At 46.4% G+C, this 21,117-nt stretch overlaps 1 protein-coding gene across 1 annotated transcript in view; it reads right to left on the reverse strand.

Annotated features, from left to right (window-relative positions):
* CFAP74 (cilia and flagella associated protein 74) overlaps positions 1–20,893 on the reverse strand; it is a 741,155-nt gene extending 720,262 nt beyond the window's left edge. The window contains exon 1 of the mRNA XM_063943052.1: positions 20,704–20,893. Within this exon, the coding sequence (XP_063799122.1) occupies positions 20,704–20,827 (124 nt within the window). The 5' untranslated portion in view covers positions 20,828–20,893. The remainder of the gene's footprint in view (positions 1–20,703) is intronic.
* Positions 20,894–21,117: the final 224 nt, after the last annotated feature.

Genomic DNA, 21,117 nt, shown 5'->3' on the forward strand with positions numbered 1-21,117 from the left:
ACACAGACATAAAAGAAAACCTTAAGCACACAGAAAGCATAATGCAGGATTGGTGTAGGCATTTTGGTAATAACTTCCAAGGGTTGTGTATTCCACCCTCACAAGGTACCAGGTGCGGCAGCCAGCTTGGGCGCTCAGCGTAGGATTACCCAGGGTGGAATAGTCCACCCCTAGAAGAGATGACACAAAATGGGGGTGATTTCAGAGCCCTACAGTTCAGAGTAGGGTTCCATCAAAACCATCAGGCCTATGTATTTTTCATCCCATCCACAAGTGTACCATATGGGGCAGCCATGATGGGCGCACTTTGAAGGTTACACTGTGGGAGGTGAGCCATAAAAGGGCCAAGTTCATATATGGGAAGACTGATGCTTATGTAGTAGTATGATGTACCCTGCATGTAGGGCACAATGGAAAGGTGTGCAATCAGTGGAGGTAAACATTACAGGAAAAACACATGGTGGGGTGGAAGCGAGCAATGAAGAGAGAGAAAAAAAGACACAATAGCAGGTAACTAGTGGTAGAAGTAGGATTGGGATAACATTTTGATCAGATCTTAGTACGGGTGGGTAGGAGAATGTGGGGGGCATACTCAGAAGCAATGGGGATGTCCCTGCTGAGCATGGTCCTGGTGCTGTGCCCCCACAGTTCCCTGTTCATCTTGATGGTAAGGCCCAGGAGCAGACTTGATGTTCTCAGCCAGAGAGGTGGTAAGCCTGGTCTTGGTGTTCTCATGTTTGAGGCGAGGAGAGGCCACATAAAGTTCCAGTGTTTTTTGGTTGTAATGCAGTCCTTCAAGTAGATCTTTACTAAAAAAGGAGCAATGGTCTGCAATAATTACCAAGTAGATCTTTACTAAAAAAGGAGCAATGGTCTGCAATAATTACCAAGTAGATCTTTACTAAAAAAGGAGCAATGGTCTGCAATAAATACCAAGTAGATCTTTACTAAAAAAGGAGCAATGGTCTGCAATAATCACCTGTTGATGAGAAGGAGAGACAGGAGTCAATTTTGAATATCAGTTGAAGATGTAACTAATGACACACAGGTATAACACTGCTGTTGTTTTGAGCTGCCACTTGATAACTAGCCACTTCATATACTAGTCACTGCAGCGTACTAATAGGCCTGGCGTCCTATGCTATACTTGTAAAGCCGACTTGAAAAACCGGCGAGGAGGCACGTCTTCGAACTCCAGCTTGTAGCCTTGGGATACAATTTCCATTGCCCAAGGATCCACGTCTGACTGAACCCAGACGTGGCTGAAGAGTTGAAGACGTGCCCTCACCAGCGCGGACTTCCTCAGTGGAGCCCCAGCGTCATGCAATGGATTTAGTAGAAGCCGGGGATGACTTCTGTTCCTGGGAACTAGCAGTAGCAGGCATTCTTTTCCCTCTACCCTTACCTCTGGCGAGGAAGGAAGGGCCCCGACCTCTTCTAGACTTATGCGACCGAAAGGACTGCATATGATATTGTGGTGTTTTCTTTTGCTGTGGGAGAACACAAGGTAAAAAAGTAGATTTACCAGCGGCAGCTGTGGAAACCAGATCCGCGAGACCTTCCCCAAATAAAACCTCACCCTTGTAAGGCAAAACTTCCATATGCCTCTTTGAGACGGCATCACCCGTCCATTGGCGGGTCCACAGAGCTCGACTAGCAGAAATCGCCATGGCGTTGGCTCTCGAACCTAGCAGCCCGACGTCTCTCTGAGCATCTCTCTGTCACGATCCTGACTGTAGTTCTCGTATTTGGTGACTTACCCCTGCCATCTGTCCTGGATCCTGTGCCGTTTTGCTCACTGAGATAAACAGCTTGTCAGCACCATGAGTTTCCTGAGTCCTGAGTTCTCTGCCTGGAAGGTAATAGTTAACGAGCTCTACCTGTGATTAATCTTTGGTGTGAGTCTGAATTCAGCAATCTGAAGTTTAGGCCTAAAAGCCAGCATCCTCTGTTTGTTTGCAGAAGTTCAGGCTTCAGTGTTCTCTCGGCCTGCTAGGCCTCGCTCCACTTCACAGCCTAGTCTAGAGTACTCACATGACAGTGACTGTTCACCTGACCCAGAGCTGTCCAATCCTGTGCCAGCTCTGAATCACCTGACACTGCTTACCAATCACCAAGGACCAGGAAGTATAAATCTGAAGGCTGGAGTTGGAAACTCTGCCAGTTCCTCGTGTCACACACAGCTCTGTGTGAGCTTTGAAGCTGAGCTCCCTAAAGGTAACCCTTGTACTTTAGTTCCTGTAAAAACTCTGTTCCTTTGTTACCCAGTTTGGATTACATTTGTGTTGCATTGATATCCAGTATTTCCACGAGTCTCAACTTAAAGGCACAGTTGCAGTGTTTCATCTTAAAGGCACAGTTGCAGTGTTTCATCTTAAAGGCAAGGTACAGTATTCCACAGTCTCAACTTAAAGGCACAGTTGCAGTGTTTCATCTTAAAGGCACAGTACAGTATTCCACAGTCTCAACTTAAAGACACAGTTGCAGTGTTTCATCTTAAAGGCACAGTACAGTATTCCACAGTCTCAACTTAAAGACACAGCTGCAGTGTTTCATCTTAAAGGCACAGTACAGTATTCCACAGTCCCAACTTAAAGGCGCAGTCGCAGTATTCCAGTCTCAACTGAAAACCACAGCTGCAGTATTCTACCATCGCAGCCGCAGGGTTCTTCAGCCTCGTACTAGAGTTATAGCCACAGTCATCGCTCTACTTTCAGTTGCGTTTCCAGTTATATCCGGTCCCAGCCTGCATTACAGTTGCATCCCAGTCTCACCAGTAACCAGTCCGTCTTACTATCTTGCCAGTAACCTTGAGTACATAAGCACCTACTCCTGTAACACTATATCCAGTACAGTCTCACCTATACATTCATCATCCTGCTATCAAAGTCCCTGGTGATCCAGTGGTCAGGATACGGCTTCCTCTGCTGAGGCCCGGGTTCGATCCCCGGTCAGGGATTGCTCCTTCTTCTCACTGATTCCTACAGACCAGCCTAATATTCACATAGTCCTCCAGTTGCCCGCACAGACTTCACTAACACCGGGTTCACAAAACCACAGTCATGACAGTAGGAACTGGCCCCATGGACCCGGACGAAAGTGTTTGTCTGACGCAGGACCTCCTAAGCAATATTCCAGGACGCTTGGAGGGTTTGGAGTCGACTCAGCATCAATTGGCACAGTGTCTGCAGCGGAATTTGTTCTCCAGAGATTCTCTGACCTTCTGCACTAAGACTCCTGACCAACTGCAGATTTTCTACCAGATGTTATTACAGTTACAAGAACTTTTGTCTAGTATTCTTTCTGTGATGCCTGATTTCTTCAGGAATACTACCAATGTTGTTGATCCTGTTTTGTCCCATCCAGTTAATTGAGTCTCTTCCTCTGTGCAAGGAAAAGTTTTTCATGAGAGCTATTCACGGCCCAAGCTCTCTGAAGCTGAACGTCAGCGGCGTAGGGAGCTACACCTCTGTCTTTACTGTGGAAATTCCGGTCATTTTGTTAAAGACTGCATTCTTCGCAAGCCAGGGAATGGTGACAAATCTCAGTATCATAGTGCCCATGTCTACAAGTCATCCACAGTAGCCGATCCTGCTACTGCTGACGGGGGTATCAAGAAGGCTACTCTGAAAGAGACTCAAATTTATGACTAGGGTCTGGTGATTAGAAGACCTTATCCCAAGTCGGTTGTCCAGAGAAGAATGTTCAAGCCATTTAGAGTCACAGAGGAGTCCGTGTCTACAGCCCAAGGAGAGGAGTCCGTGTCTACAGCCCAAGGAGGGGCGTCCGTGTCTACAGCCCAAGGAGGGGCGTCCGTGTCTACAGCCCAAGGAGGGGCGTCCGTGTCTACAGCCCAACGAGGGGTGTCAGTGTCTACAGCCCAACGAGGGGCGTCAGTGTCTACAGCCCAACGAGGGGCGTCAGTGTCTACAGCCCAACGAGGGGCGTCAGTGTCTACAGCCCAACGAGGGGCGTCAGTGTCTACAGCCCAAGGAGGGGCGTCAGTGTCTACAGCCCAAGGAGGGGCGTCAGTGTCTACAGCCCAAGGAGGGGCGTCCGTGTCTACAGCCCAAGGAGGGGGTTCTTCAGAGTGTCCAGCCCCAGGAGGGGGTTCTTCAGAGTGTCCAGCCCCAGGAGGGGGTTCTTCAGAGTGTCCAGCCCCAGGAGGGGGTTCTTCAGAGTGTCCAGCCCAAGGATGGTTATCCAGTGTTCAGGCTCTAGTAGGGGCATATGAGTCTTCTACTCAGGAAGGAGTGTCTGATCTGTCAACCCCAGGAGGGGTGCTGGAGATAGCAACCCTGAGAGAGGTGTCTGATTCGTCAACCCCAGGAGGGGTCACCACAGTTTCAGCCCCAAGGGAAGTATCCAGAGTCAAGTTTCCAGATAGGAATCTTTGTGCTACAGATAGTTATGAACTCCTGTTTGCCGTCTTCTGAGAGCACCACCATGTTGGCATTCAGCATGGTTCAGGTCCAGGATGGACCATCTGAACACTGGGATTCTACTCACTCCGGGTCCAGCCGGAATCCGTCTCCTACGGCAATACTCCAGGCCCAGCCTGGTCAGTCCGTCCTGGTTCCAGCCGGTCCAGCAATACTCCAGGCTCCACCTGGTCAGTCCATCCCGGTTCCAACCGGTCCAGCAATACTCCAGGCTCTACCTGGTCAGCCCGTCCCGGCTCCTGCCGGTCCAGCAATACTCCAGGACCAGCCTGGTCAGCCCGTCCCGGTTCCAGCTGGTCCAGTAATACTCCAGGACAAGCCTGGTCAGTCTCCTTTGGTTCCAGCCAATTCAAGTATCCTCGGATCCAATCCGGTCCTACTTGTCCAGCCCAAGATTTCTCCAGTTTTAGTCAGTTCAAGCTCATCTGGACTCAAACCGATTCCAAGCATTGGTCCGAGTAAAGAACTTTTGTCAGTTGGTCCCAGTAAAGGACTTGCACCATCTATTTCTAAAATTAGACTTCAGTCTGTCTCTGATTCTGTTTCCTTGTCTTCCAGCACTGGAGTCCACAGCTTCCGCGGGGAATTCTAATACCTCATCTCCTCGATGTTGGGATAATTCTGCTGTAGCATCTAAAGTCAAGAAAAATACCAAGGCTATTGACCTAATGTCTGAATGTGTACCTCAGTCTAATGTTGTTTCAGTGGCATCCGTTTCCTTGAGTCCAATTTCATCCTCCACTCAGTCTTCAGAACATTCAGCCGATGCTCCGTTTTCTGACCCATCGCTTTCTGAGCAAGATAATGCCTTGATGAACCAATACATTAGGAATTTCAGGAATGCCAAGAATTGGAAAACAGTACAAAGACAACAGACTGTTGATTTAAGAGTTGGTTATGTTTCCATTGATTCCACTCCAAGTTCCTTGTGTTGTTCTGAACTTGTTAATGCAGCTTACAAAACGGATGTAGTTACTCCCAAAGAAAACTGGTATCTTCCAATAGACTTGGACTCAGACTCTGAATTTGATCCAGTTTATGATGCTACTCCTTTCCTGGGAGGTCCCGTTCGTTCCTGTTATGCTTTAACGCATGAAGAGGTTCCAGAATTACCAAAAAACACTACAGGTCTCTGTATGAAAAGTCCTCGTTATAGAACAAGAATTAATTTAAGCCTCAGTGGAGTGCTAGCTTCAAAAGCACAATCCTCTCGTACTACTAATCTAGGAAAGGAACCTTCTACAGTTTATTCCTCAGTCCTTTCAGATTAAGGAAATTCCAGTTTTGTCAATGATGGATGGTCTACCTGTTCAGAAGATGAAGATCAGGAAGACTTCTGAAGAATCCAGCTTAAGTTTTGTTTCTGGACCCTCTGGTTTCCACTTTCCTGAATCTTTGTGTACAAGTTATTCATCAAGTTCCTCTAAGACCAAAGATGGGTGTTCGGAGTCCACCCTTGAAGAGGGGGGAACTGTCACGATCCTGACTGTAGTTCTCGTATTTGGTGACTTACCCCTGCCATCTGTCCTGGATCATGTGCCGTTTTGCTCACTGAGATAAACAGCTTGTCAGCACCATGAGTTTCCTGAGTCCTGAGTTCTCTGCCTGGAAGGTAATAGTTAACGAGCTCTACCTGTGATTAATCTTTGGTGTGAGTCTGAATTCAGCAATCTGAAGTTTAGGCCTAAAAGCCAGCATCCTCTGTTTGTTTGCAGAAGTTCAGTCTTCAGTGTTCTCTCGGCCTGCTAGGCCTCGCTCCACTTCACAGCCTAGTCTAGAGTACTCACATGACAGTGACTGTTCACCTGACCCAGAGCTGTCCAATCCTGTGCCAGCTCTGAATCACCTGACACTGCTCACCAATCACCAAGGACCAGGAAGTATAAGTCTGAAGGCTGGAGTTGGAAACTCTGCCAGTTCCTCGTGTCACACACAGCTCTGTGTGAGCTTTGAAGCTGAGCTCCCTAAAGGTAACCCTTGTAGTTTAGTTCCTGTAAAAACTCTGTTCCTTTGTTACCCAGTTTGGATTACATTTGTGTTGCCATTGATATCCAGTATTTCCACGAGTCTCAACTTAAAGGCACAGTTGCAGTGTTTCATCTTAAAGCACAGTACAGTATTCCACAGTCTCAACTTAAAGACACAGCTGCAGTGTTTCATCTTAAAGGCACAGTACAGTATTCCACAGTCTCAACTTAAAGGCACAGTTGCAGTCGCAGTATTCCAGTCTCAACTGAAAACCACAGCCGCAGTATTCTACCATCGCAGCCGCAGGGTTCTTCAGCCTCGTACTAGAGTTATAGCCACAGTCATCGCTCCTTCTTCAGACTGATTCCTACAGACCAGCCTAATATTCACATAGTCCTCCAGTTGCCCGCACAGACTTCACTAACACCGGGTTCACAAAACAACAGTCATGACACTCTCATATATAAGACTACGTCTTTAATGTGACCTAAGGTCAATAAAATGGTAGGATATCAATATTGGCTGACAAGGTATCTGCCCAAGCTGCTACCGCGCTACACACCCAAGCTGACGCTATTGCCGGTCTGAGCAAGGCACCCGTATGTGTATAAATTGATTTTAAGGTAGTCTCCTGTCTGCGATCAGCAGGATCCTTGAGGGCTGCCGTGTCTGGAGACGGTAGCGCCACCTTTTTGGACAAGCGCGTTAAAGCCTTGTCCACCTTGGGTGAGAATTCCCACCGTAACCTGTCCTGTGCCCGGAAAGGATACGCCATAAGAATTCTCTTGGGAATCTGCAGTTTCTTGTCTGGAGTTTCCCAAGCTTTTTCAAATAACTCATTCAGCTCATGAGATGGGGGAAAGGTTACCTCAGGTTTCTTTTCCTTAAACATGCATACCCTCGTGTCAGGGACAGAGGGGTCATCTGTGATATGCAAAACATCTTTTATTGCAATAATCATATAATGAATACTTTTGGCCACCCTTGGGTGTAACCTCGCATCATCGTAGTCGACACTGGAGTCAGAATCCGTGTCGGTATCAGTGTCTGCTACTTGGGACAGCTGACGTTTCTGAGACCCTCAAGGGCCCTGTGACACAGTCAAAGCCATGGATTGACTCCCTGTTTTATCCCTGGACTCTGCTTTGTCCAATATCTTATGTAATAAAGACACATTTGCATTTAAAACATTCCACATATCCAACCAATCAGGTGTCGGCATTGCCGACGGAGACACCACAATCATCTGCTCCACCTCCTCCTTAGATGAGCCTTCCGCTTCAGACATGCCGACACACACGTACCGACACCCCCACATACTCAGGGATATATCTATATGGAGACAGTCCCCCAATAAGGCCATTTGGAGAGACAGAGAGAGAGTATGCCAGCACACACCCAGCGCCACCGGAATAAAAGGAAGGTCCCGACAAAAAGACCCAGCATTGAAATGCCAGGTAATTGCCAGGACTAAAATGCCAGGTAATTGCTGGGACTTTCAGACTTTTCTGTCTGAAAGTGGTATAAATAATAAAACAATTGGTGCCTTATTAAATTCTTACTCCGTATCAGAGGACTAAACCTGTGTCTGCTCACCTAAAACAGGCCATCCAGCTCAATATACAACCCTGCGTTTATGTATTAATGTGTGTTCGGCAAGGCATGGACATGATGACAACCTTTGTTTTCAGACAGCTGGTACAGAGACAGGAATGTAACAGATCCGTATGGACCTGAAGAACCTTGCCAATGCCATCAAACTATGCGTAAATCTGTTTTACTCTTACACAAATTGCACCAAATTAGGAGTTACGTCAAAATCATTGCAGAAAGTAATGAAACACTATTTGCAAACTCACGGTCAGGACAGGTGCAAGGTCTCTCAGCAACCTAGACAGAACATCAGCCTACTGCCCCTAACCACCACCAATACCTACTTCCCGGCCCTTCAGATGAAAGTGTGATTAATAAGGTCCACAGCCACTACTTGCATCAAGTACAGTAAGCCAGAGCAGGTAGAGAGGCCAATAGATCTTCCTATGTGCCCCTCTACCTGGTAGCTGAAATCCTCCGCAGGAGAAAATTAGATTACTACATTCATAGATTACTACCGGAAATGCTGCGCTCCATTTCTTTCTTAATTGCTAATGGAAGTCTATATACAGGTTGAGTATCCCATATCCAAATATTCCGAAATACGGAATATTCCGAAAATACAGACTTTTTTTAGTTAGAATGAGATAGTGAAACCTTTGTTTTTTGATGGCTCAATGTACACAAACTTTGTTTAATACACAGAATTATTAAAAATATTGTATTAAATGACCTTCAGGCTGTGTGTATAATGTGTATATGAAACATAAATGAATTGTGTGAATGTAGATACACTTTGTTTAATGCACAAAGTTATAAAAAATATTGGTTGAAATTACCTTCAGGCTGTGTATAAGGTGTATATGTAACATAAATGCATTCTGTGCTTAGATTTAGGCCCCATCACCATGATATCTGATTATGGTATGCGGTTATTCCAAAATACGGAAAAATCCCATATCCAAAATACCTCTGGTCCCAAGCATTTTGGATAAGGGAGACTCAACCTGTATTGCCTTCTTCTGTATACTGAGAAAAATCCTTGGAAGATTCTACTTTAGGATGCGAGGGTTTCCATATGCAGATGACTTGCAAAAATATGCAAATGACAAAGCATATCGGTCACTCCATCAAGCATCTGAACAACCTTATGGTCGCTTAGAATGTCTGTCTGAACTAAGGCACTGGGGCCATTTTGACTGTGTATGGAGATTCCGTCACAGGCTAAAAACATGCCCCCGACACAGTTGCGACATGCCTGCATTTAACTAGCTCCCTGTCTGTCAATCACACTACGTCCAAGTCCTCACTGAGGCCGCCGCCTCCAATCCACTGCGGCACATGCAGCAAAATATTGTTTCCCTAGCGGCTTTGCATTCACCTCTGAATCAGGCCCATACAAGGGATGTGTTACTACAGGATGGCCATCAGTGTGCTAACTATTCATGGTCGACATCAATGATCACCACTGATGGCATGAAACCATCAACTGTTTAGCACCCCTTGATGGCTACCACTGCTGGAGGGCATGGTGAGCCATTCAGCTCCGGGGAGGGGGCAGGTCTTAGCAGGCCTCCGTGGGTTGGGCAGAGCTCTGTTCCCCCGACTCCAACAAGTAAAAAAAAAAACACATCAGCTCCCAGTCTGCCATCTATGATAGAGTGATTGGATCTCCACCATCGATGGCATCCCTAAACTCCACTAAGAAGATGTCGAACAGGAAAGTGTCTTATAATAGGGCACTATATACTGCAAAGATGTGTACATACCAATAGACATTAATCAGCTGGTACCTGTGAAACGTTACACTATATTCCCTAATTCAGGGCCTAATTCAGACCTGATCGCACCTCTGCAAATTTGCAGAGGTTTGCGATCAGATAGTCGCCGCCCAGACAAACTGAAAATACACCCCGCGCAAGTCTGCGTACACTGTGCAAAAAGCTTTGCTAATGCCGGTCACCTGCAAATCCGTTCGCAACTCACTCACCATCTAATTTTTTTTTACAGTCTGTGCGTAGGTTAACACAAGTGAAAAAAACAGGTAGCAGAAATATATCACCTAAATAAATGGGATCTTGAAATCCCAGATGAGTAATAGTCCTTCAACACATAGATTCCTCGTTCACATAGATCGGAGAAAAAAGAACAAGAAATAGTGCAACAAGTTCGCACACGTGACACACTTTTATTCCGGATTTATACTTACAAAGAAGGTGGATATAATTAAAGCATGTAGTAATTCCACTGTGGCTGCAAATTCGTTCCAGATGGTACACCTGATTAATGCAGGAGCTTTCCTGAGCAGCATATAAACCGGGAATAAGAGAACATACAGATAGTGCAGAGTGTCTTAAATAAAACACATTTAATATAAATTGCACTTACAATACAAAACGATAAAACACAGCATACAACGTCCCACAGTGGCTGAACAGCAGCTGGCTGGGTCCTATGGTGTCCAAGATGTAATAAAGGACAGGATAAGGTTTGCAGGTCCGAACACTGGAAACCGTCCAAAACACCAACAAGCAGCGGTGCCAGACACGGGGAATCAGAGCCATGCTTAACGTGTTTCAGACTTGCGTCCTTCGTCAGAAGCGTGATCCAGGCTCTGCTGACTACTCCTTTTATGCTTGCATAATACAAAACACCTGTATCAGTTCAAATTCCGCTAATCGGCACCAATCCTTTGTGCGCATGTCTCACAGCGCTACAGCTAGAAGTAAGATGGCCGTGTGTTCCAAATAGGCGGAAGTCACTTTATTTGCGTTCCATATGCGGTACTCAGACAGCCGGAGATTATATAACAATGTTTAATTATCCGTTTCCTTAACTACTGGATAAACGTTCAAGTCCCAGAAAGTCCACACTATAAAAACACTTATAAAAAGTGCTCAAAAAAGAAATAATAAATTAACAGAGTAAATAAGATTTTACTTACCGGTAAATCTATTTCTCGTAGTCCGTAGTGGATGCTGGGGACTCCGTAAGGACCATGGGGATAGACGGGCTCCGCAGGAGACATGGGCACTTTAAGAAAGAATTTTGGTTCTGGTGTGCACTGGCTCCTCCCTCTATGCCCCTCCTCCAGACCTCAGTTAGAGAATTGTGCCCAGAAGAGCTGACAGTACAAGGAAAGGATTTTGGTAATCCAGGGCAAAATTCATACCAGCCACACCAATCACACCGTATAACATGTGATAACAACCAGTTAACAGTATGACAAATAACAGAGCATCAGGTCCAACCCTGATGCAACCATAACTTAACCCTTATTGAAGCAATAACTATATACAAGTATTGCAGAAGAAGTCCGCACTTGGGACGGGCGCCCAGCATCCACTACGGACTACGAGAAATAGATTTACCGGTAAGTAAAATCTTATTTTCTCTAACGTCCTAGTGGATGCTGGGGACTCCGTAAGGACCATGGGGATTATACCAAAGCTCCCAAACGGGCGGGAGAGTGCGGATGACTCTGCAGCACCGATTGAGCAAACATAAGGTCCTCCTCAGCCAGGGTATCAAACTTGGAGAACTTTGGAAAAGTGTTTGAACCTGACCAAGTAGCCCCTCGGCAAAGCTGTAATGCCGAGACCCCTCGGGCAGCCGCCCAAGAAGAGCCCAACTTCCTAGTGGAATGGGCCTTAACTGATTTTGGCAGCGGCAATCCAGCCGCAGAATGAGCCTGCTGAATCGTGTTACAGATCCAGCGAGCAACAGTTTGCTTTGAAGCAGAAGCACCAAGCTTGTTGGAAGCATACAGGATAAACAAAGATTCTGTTTTCCTGACCTTAGTCGTTCTGGCTACATAAACTTTCAAAGCCCTGACCACATCAAGTAACTCGGAATCCTCCAAGTCAGTAGTAACCACAGGCACCACAATAGGTTGGTTTATATGAAAGGATGAAACCACTTTCGGTAGGAATTGTGGACGGGTCCGCAATTCTGCTCTATCCGCATGGAAAACCAGATAGGGGCTTTTATGTGACAAAGCCGCCAACTTTGACACACGCCTAGCCGAAGCCAAGGCTAAAAGCATGACCACCTTCCACGTGAGATATTTCAACTCCACCGTTTTGAGTGGTTCAAACCAGTGTGATTTCAGGAAACTCAACACCACGTTAAGATCCCAAGGTGCCACTGGAGGCACAAAAGGGGCCTGAATATGCAGCACTCCTTTTTAAAACGACTGAACTTCAGGTAGAGAAGCCAACTCTTTTTGAAAGAAAATGGATAGGGCCGAAACCTGGACCTTAATGGAACCCAATTTTAGTCCCAAATTCACTCCGGACTGTAGGAAGTGAAGTAAACGGCCCAGCTGGAATTCCTCCGTAGGAGCATTCCTGGCCTCACACCAAGCAACATATTTTCGCCATATACAGTGATAATGTTGAGCCGTCACGTCCTTCCTAGCCTTTATCAGCGTAGGAATGACCTCATCCGGAATGCCTTTCTCTGCTAGGATATGGCATTCAACCGCCATGCCGTCAAACGCAGCCGCGGTAAGTCTTGGAACAGACAGGGCCCTTGTTGCAACAAGTCCTGTCTTAGAGGAAGAGGCCACGGGTCCTCTGTGAGCATTTCTTGCAGATCTGGATACCAAGTCCTACGTGGCCAATCTGGAACAATGAGTATTGTTCTCACTCCTCTTTTTCTTATTATCCTCAGCACCTTGGGTATGAGAGGAAGAGGAGGAAACACATAAACCGACTGGAACACCCACGGTGTCACCAGGGCGTCTACAGCTATCGCCTGAGGGTCTCTTGACCTGGCGCAATACCGCTGTAGCTATTTGTTGAGGCGGGATGCCATCATGTCCACCTGTGGCAGTTCCCACCGACTTGTAATCTGTGCGAAGACTTCCTGATGAAGTCCCCACTCTCCCGGGTGGAGGTCATGTCTGCTGAGGAAGTCTGCTTCCCAGTTGTCCACTCCCGGGATGAACACTGCTGACAGTGCGCTTACGTGATTCTCCGCCCAGCGAAGAATCTTGGTGGCTTCCGCCATCGCCACTCTGCTCCTTGTGCCGCCTTGACGGTTTACATGAGCTACTGCGGTGATGTTGTCTGACTGAATCAGAACCGGTTGACCACGAAGCAGGGTCTCCGCTTGACGTAGGGCGTTTTATATGGCCCCTAGTTCCAGGATGTTGATGTGAAGGCAAGTCTCTTGACTTGACCACAGACCTTGGAAATTTCTTCCCTGTGTGACTGCACCCCAACCTCGGAGGCTTGCGTCCGTGGTCACCAGGACCCAGTCCTGAATGCCAAATCTGCGGCTCTCGAGAAGGTGAGCGCTCTGTAGCCACCACAGGAGTGACACCCTGGCCCTGGGGGATAGGGTGATTAACCGATGCATCTGAAGATGTGATCCGGACCACTTGTCCAGCAAGTCCCATTGAAAAGTCCTCGCATGGAACCTGCCAAAGGGAATGGCCTCGTATGATGCCACCATCTTTCCCAGGACACGAGTGCAGCGATGCACTGACACCTGTTTTGGTTTTAATAGGTTCCTGACCAGAGTCATGAGCTCCTGAGCTTTCTCCATCGGGAGGTAAACTCTTTTCTGGTCTGTGTCTAGAATCATGCCCAGGAAAGGCAGACGAGTCGTAGGAACCAACTGCGACTTTGGAATATTTAGAATCCAGCCGTGTTGCCGTAACACTTCCAGAGAAAGTGCCACACTGATCAGCAACTGCTCTCTCGACCTTGCTTTTATGAGGAGATCGTCCAAATATGGGATAATTGTGACTCCTTGCTTTCGCAGGAGTACCATCATTTCCGCCATTACCTTGGTAAATATTCTCGGTGCCGTGGAGAGACCAAACGGCAACATCTGAAATTGGTAATGACAATCCTGTACCACAAATCTGAGGTACGCCTGATGAGGTGGATAAATGGGGACATGAAGGTATGCATCCTTTATGTCCAGAGACACCATAAAATCCTCCCCTTCCAGGCTTGCGATGACCGCTCTCAGCGATTCCATCTTGAACTTGAACCTTTTCAGGTATATGTTCAGGGATTTTAAATTCAATATGGGTCTGACCGAACCGTCCGGTTTCGGGACTACAAACATGGTCGAATAATAACCCCTTCCTTGTTGAAGGAGGGGAACCTTGACCACCACCTGTTGAAGATGCAATTTGTGAATTGCAGTTAACACTACTTCCCTTTTGTGGGGGGAAGCTGGCAGGGCCGATTTGAGGTATCGGTGAGGGGGCATTTCCTCGAATTCCAGCTTGTATCCCTGAGACACAATCTCTATTGCCCAGGGATCCAACTGGGAGTGAACCCACTTGTGGCTGAAATTTCGAAGACGCGCCTCCACCGGGCCTAGCCCCGCTTGTGGAGCCCCAGCGTCATGCGGCGGATTTTGTAGAGGCCGGGGAGGACTTCTGTTCCTGGGAACTAGCTGTGTTGTGCAGCTTCTTTCCTCTGCCAAGAAAGGACGCACCTCGGACTTTCTTGTTTCTCTGTAATCAAAAGGACTGCATTTGATAATACGGTGCTCTTAGGCTGTGAGGGAACATATGGCAAAAAATTTGACTTTCCAGCAGTAGCTGTGGAGACCAGGTCCGAGAGACCCTCCCCAAACAATTCCTCACCCTTATAAGGTAAAACCTCCATATGCCTTTTTGAGTCGGCATCACCTGTCCATTGCCGAGTCCACAGGACCCTTCTGGCAGAAATTGACATAGCATTTATTCTAGAACCCAGTAGACTAATGTCTCTTTGAGCATCTCTCATATAAAGGACAGCGTCTTTAAAATGCCCCAGAGTCAATAAAACAGTAATCCTATCTAGGGTATCCAACTCCTCTGATAAGGTATCAGTCCATGCCGCTACTGCACTACAGACCCAGGCCGACGCGATTGCCGGTCTGAGCAAGGTACCCGAATGTGTATAAATGGACTTCAGGGTACCCTCCTGTTTGTGATCAGCAGCATCCTTGAGGGCAGCTGTATCCTGAGACGGCAGGGCTACCTTTTTGGATAAGCGTGTTAAAGCTTTGTCCACCCTAGGGGAGGATTCCCATCGTAACCTGTCAGTTGGCGGGAAAGGATACGCCATAAGAATCCGTTTGGAAATCTGCATTTTTTTATCTGGAGATTCCCAAGCTTTTTCACATAACTCATTCAGTTCGTGTGAGGGGGGAAAAGTTACCTCAGGTTTCTTTCCCTTATACATATAAACCCTTGTGTCAGGGACAGGGGTTTCCTCTGTGATGTGCAAAACATCCTTAATTGCTATAATCATATATTGGAGTGATTTAGCCAACTTTGGCTGTAACTTTGCATCATCGTAATCGACACTGGAGTCAGAATCCATGTCGGTATCTGTGTCAACAATTTGGGATAGTGGGCGCTTCTGAGACCCTGACGGACTCTGTGACAAAGGATCAGGCACGGGTTGAGACCCTGACTGTCCTGAGGCTTCAGCTTTATCTAACCTCTTATGCAAGGAATTAACATTATCATTTAAAACCTTCCACATATCCATCCAATCAGGTGTCGGCGCCGTCGGCGGAGACACCACATTCACTTGCTCCCGCTCTGCTTCCACATCGCCTTCCTCATCAGACATGTCGACACAAGCGTACCGACACACCACGCACACACAGGGAATGCCCTTTTTGAAGACAGTTCCCCCACAAGGCCCTTTGGAGAGACAGAGAGAGAGTATGCCAGCACACACCCCAGCGCTATAACCCAGGAATAACACAGTAACTTAATGTTAACCCAGTAGCTGCTGTTTATATTGTTTTTGCGCCTAATTTATGTGCCCCCCCCCCCCCCCTCTCTTTTTACCCTCTTCTACCGTGAATCTGCAGGGGAGAGCCTGGGGAGCTTCCGCTCAGCTGAGCTGTGGAGAAAAAATGGCGCTGGTGAGTGCTGAGGAAGAAGCCCCGCCCCCTCGACGGCGGGCTTCTGTCCCGCTTAAATATGCATTTTCTTGGCGGGGGCTCATACATATATACAGTGCCCACCTGTATATATGCTTACTTTTGCCAAAAAGAGGTTCCCAATGCTGCCCAGGGCGCCCCCCCCTGCGCCCTGCACCCTTACAGTGACCGGAGTATGTGAGGTGTTTGGGAGCAATGGCGCACAGCTGCAGTGCTGTGCGTTACCTCAGTGAAGAACGGAGTCTTCTGCCGCCGATTTTGAAGTCTTCTTGCTTCTCATACTCACCCGGCTTCTGTCTTCCGGCTCTGCGAGGGGGACGGCGGCGCGGCTCTGGGATCGGACGGCGAGGGTGAGATCCTGCGTATGATCCCTCTGGAGCTAATGGTGTCCAGTAGCCTAAGAAGCAGGACCTAGCTTCAGAGAGTAGGGCTGCTTCTCTCCCCTCTGTCCCACGATGCAGGGAGTCTGTTGCCAGCAGAGCTCCCTGAAAATAAAAAACCTAACAAAATACTTTCAGCGAACTCAGGAGAGCTCACTGAAAAGCACCCAGCTCGTCTGGGCACAGAATCAAACTGAGGTCTGGAGGAAGGGATTAGAGGGAGGAGCCAGTGCACACCAGAACCAAAATTCTTTCTTAAAGTGCCCATGTCTCCTGCGGAGCCCGTCTATCCCCATGGTCCTTACGGAGTCCCCAGCATCCACTAGGTCGTTAGAGAAAAAATATTTACAGTACATACAAAATGGGTATCAAGCAAAGTGCTGCATATGTAGAAAAGAGATATCTAAGTTAAAAAAAAATTAAACTCAAAATCAGTGTTGAGACAATTGGGAACAATGGTTCTAAACTTATAAATCCACCTCATCTCAGCTTGGGATAAACGTTTCTCAATATCTCGCGTTCTTACTTTCAGGAGTACTTGCTGGACTCGCCTAAAGTTTTCAATGAAACATTCATCAGAATTACGCTTGCTGGCGAATTTCCTACGCTTGGCTTTCACTGTGCAACACATCATGCGTCGCACGGTGAAAACCAAAAGATAGAAAATTCACTAGTAGTATGGTTAATGGGAAAATATTTTATATCAAGGAATTTATTTCCTGTAATTCGAAAAATGTTGTATATGTGCTGGAATGTACTTGCAGATTGTTATATGTGGGGAAAACATCAGACAACCTGATCTTTAGTTGTCTTGAACACATATATAACATCCGCAAGTCTTTAGAAACACACACTTTTTCAGCACTTTTTCTGTAATTCTGATGAATGTTTCATTAAAAACTTAAATCTCATCTCTTTTCTACATATGCAGCACTTTGCTTGATACCCATTTTGTATGTACTGTAAATATTTTTTACACTGTTGTTAATTTATTATTATTTTTTAGCACTTTTCTAAGTGTTTTTATAGTGTGGACTTTCTGGGACTTGAACGTTTATCCAGTAGTTAAGGAAACCGATGATTAAACATTGTTATATTATCTCCGGCTGTCCGAGTACCGCATATGGAACGCAAATAAAGTCACTTCCGCCTATTTGGAACGCACGGCCATCTTACTTCTGGCCGTAGCGCTGTGAGACATGCGCACAAAGGATTGAAGCCGATTAGCGAATTTGAACTGATACAGGTGTTTTGTATTATGCAAGCATAAAAGGAGTAGTCAGCAGAGCCTGGATCACGCTTCTGACGGAGGACGCAAGTCTGAAAACGCATTAAGCATGGCTCTGATTCCCCTGTCTGGCACCGCTGCTTGTTGGTGTTTTGGATGGTTTCAAGTGTTCGGACCTGCAAACCTTATCCTGTCCTTTATTACATCTTGGACACCATAGGACCCAGCCTGCTGCTGTTCAGCCACTGTGGGAAGTTTTATGCTGTGTTATATCGGTTTGTATTGTAAGTGCAATTTATATTAAATGTGTTTTATTTAAGACACTCTGCATTATCTGTATGTTCTCTTATTCCCGGTTTATGGGGGTCATTCCGAGTTGATCGCTCGCTAGCAGATTTTAGCAGCTGTGCAAACGCTAAGCCGCCGCCCACTGGGAGTGTATTTTAGCTTAGCAGAGGTGCGAATGAAAGGACCGCAGAGCGGCTACAAAAAAAATATTGTGCAGTTTCAGAGTAGCTTCAGACCTACTCCTAGCTTGCGATCAATTCAGACTGTTCGATTACGGATTTGATGTCACAAACACGCCCTGCGTTCGGCCAGCCACGCCTGCGTTTTTTCTGGCATGTCTGCGTTTTTTCAAACATTCCCTGAAAACTGTCATTTGACACCCAGAAACGCCCCTTTCCTGTCAATCACTCTGCGGCTGGCATTGCAACTGAAAAGCGTCGCTAGACCTTGTGTAAAAATACATCGGCTGTTGTGAAAGTACGTTGCGCGTGCGCACTGCGCCACATACGCAGAAGTGCCGCTTTTTCACTTAATCGCTGTGCTGCGAACATTTTTCACTAGCGATCAACTCGGAATGACCCCCTATATGCTGCTGAGGAAAGCTCCTGCATTAATCAGGTGTACCATCTGGATCGAATTTGCAGCCATCGTGGAATTATTACCACCTTCTTTGTAAGTGTAAATCCGGAATAAAAGTGTGTCACGTGTGAGAACTTGTTGCACTATTTCTTGTTCTTTTTTTCTCCGATCTATGTGAACAAGAAATCTATGTGTTGAAGGACTATTACTCATCCAGGATTTCAAGATCTCATTTATTTAGGTGATATATTACTGCTACCTGATTTTTTTTTCACTGGTGTTAATCTGGGTACTGTATTTAGCACTGTGAGTTGTGTTCTACTTTTATCTCAACTATTGTCTTTTAGGTATTCTGGGTGTTATACCTTGTACACATCACTCTAGCTGCTTTTATGGTTTAACTGCGCATTTTTCTAAAACAATCTTTTTCACAGTCTGTGCGTAGCCCAGGACATACTCCCACAGTGCGATAGAAACAGGCTGATCGGGGTCGGAGCTGACGTTACACACCCTCCCTGAAAACGCTTGGGAACACCTACATTTTTCCTGACAGTTCCAGAAAATGGGCAGTTACCACCCCCAAATGATGGCTTCCTGTCAATCAACTTGCGTATGCCTAGCGATCCAAAGAGTCACTGAATAATTTTGCTGTTTGGCCTTGCGCATGCGCACTACGATCCATATGCATGCGCAGTCAATCGATAATCGTCCGCCTTGCAAATTCACACAACAGTGATCAGGTCTGAATTAGGGGGGTCATTCAGAGTTGTTTGCTCTGTAAATTTCTTCGCATCGCAGCGATTTTTCCGCTTAGTGCGCATGCGCAATGTTCGCACTGCTACTGCGCCAAGTAAATTTGCTATGCAGTTAGGATTTTTACTCACGTTTTTTTCTTCGTTCTGCTGATCGTAGTGTGATTGACAGGAAGTGGGTGTTTCTGGGCGGAAACTGGCCGTTTTATGGGTGTGTGCGAAAAAACGCTACCGTTTCTGGGAAAAACGCGGGAGTGGCTGGAGAAACGGAGGAGTGTCTGGGCGAACGCTGGGTGTGTTTATGACGTCAAACCAGGAACGACAAGCACTGAACTGATCGCAGATGCCGAGTAAGTCTGGAGCTACTCAGAAACTGCTAAGAGGTGTGTGGTCGCAATTTTGAGAATCTTTCGTTCGCAATTTTAAGAGCTAAGATTCACTCCCAGTAGGCGGCGGCTTAGCGTGTGCAATGCTGCTAAAAGCAGCTTGCGAGCGAACAACTCGGAATGAGGGCCTAGGTCCACAATTCTGTGACACCACAACATAGGAAAATATTGTACTAAAAGCTGTAACCTTAATGGAGGCTGCTTCATTAAGTCATGATTTTCCAATGACTATTCTGGTTCCATAATACAAAATACACCAGGGACGTGCGGTGAGCTAAATAGCTCAGGAGGCCCTGACTAGCACCAGAGCCAGATTTGCATGCAATATATGAGCCAAAACGTACATCTGGGCATTATACACATGTGCAGCATTATAAACTCCTAAAACTTTGGTGAGTTTTGATCAGAGATGTGCGGAAAAGATAAGCTGCCTCACCTGCCATAGACTTTACTCCAGAGTTTTGGCTATAAAAATGATTAGAATAATGCAAAGAAGATATTTCATACATATTTTTTGTATTTTTCATATACTTTACACAGTCAAAACTCTGGCACAAACGTTAGTATGACAGGAAAGGCTCTGCCTCACCTGCCTCACCCCACCGCACGTCACCGAAATACACTCATTTGTTTAGTTCTCCTATTTTAAAATTGCAGCAGTGGAAGTTACAGCAAGAGGACCATTCACTAGCAGCAATCTCTTGATTGCAACCTGTGACTGAACCCCCATCTCTCCACCTACGGTTTTCAGCTGGGAATGGGGTGAGGCGTCCTGGGAAAAATGTCCTCATATAGTATAAAATATTCTCCTAGCCGGCAGTGCAACTTGGTTAAGGTGGAAATGAATTGTGCAACCCTGCCATGACTGCAAAAACATTACTGGGGACATGTTTAAAGTAACACATTACAAAATGAAACACTAAAATTGCCTGTATTTATCAGCACATCTGTTCTGCAGCCATATGCATTTTATTAGAAGCTAGCTCCATAAATGGCATCTCTATTAGCATAGAACACATTGTACATAACATTATGTAAATGCTTCCACACTACAATACTTCTATATGTTACACTGGACACAAGCCTGTATGTTCTGAATGACACTGGGTAACAAAAATAAAATCATATTATAAATAAATACACTTGTGATAGTAACAGGCTCCTGGGTCATGTTACCTGTACCGAATACCGGGATGCCCTGGAAGTTGTACTCTTGCAAAGTTTTAGTTACTAGGCCCCAGCACCTTGTTCCCCAGAGAGACGCTGGAGAGACCGTCACCATAGCAACCGACCCAACCATTCGTTACAGGGCGGGGAAGAGGTGTAGAAGGTGTAACATTGGCTGTGAAGATGTATTCACAGCCAATGGAAAGATCTCCTTCAGCGCGTGCAGGCTCTGCAGCTAACCACGCCCTCCACTGGGAATATACCTGAGGCATGAATTCGTTAAGCCACGGCCTCTGACTGTCAGGCTCCGCCCATCTCTGACACTAACCTTCCGCCCTCTGATGTTACCGAATTTCTGGCATTTTCAATACAGATTCAGAAAGAAAGATCTGTAGTTTCCCTACATGTGTCTGCACTGCAGCA

The sequence above is a fragment of the Pseudophryne corroboree genome, chromosome 10, assembly GCF_028390025.1.
Source record: "Pseudophryne corroboree isolate aPseCor3 chromosome 10, aPseCor3.hap2, whole genome shotgun sequence".
NCBI classification, from domain to species: Eukaryota; Metazoa; Chordata; class Amphibia; order Anura; family Myobatrachidae; genus Pseudophryne; species Pseudophryne corroboree.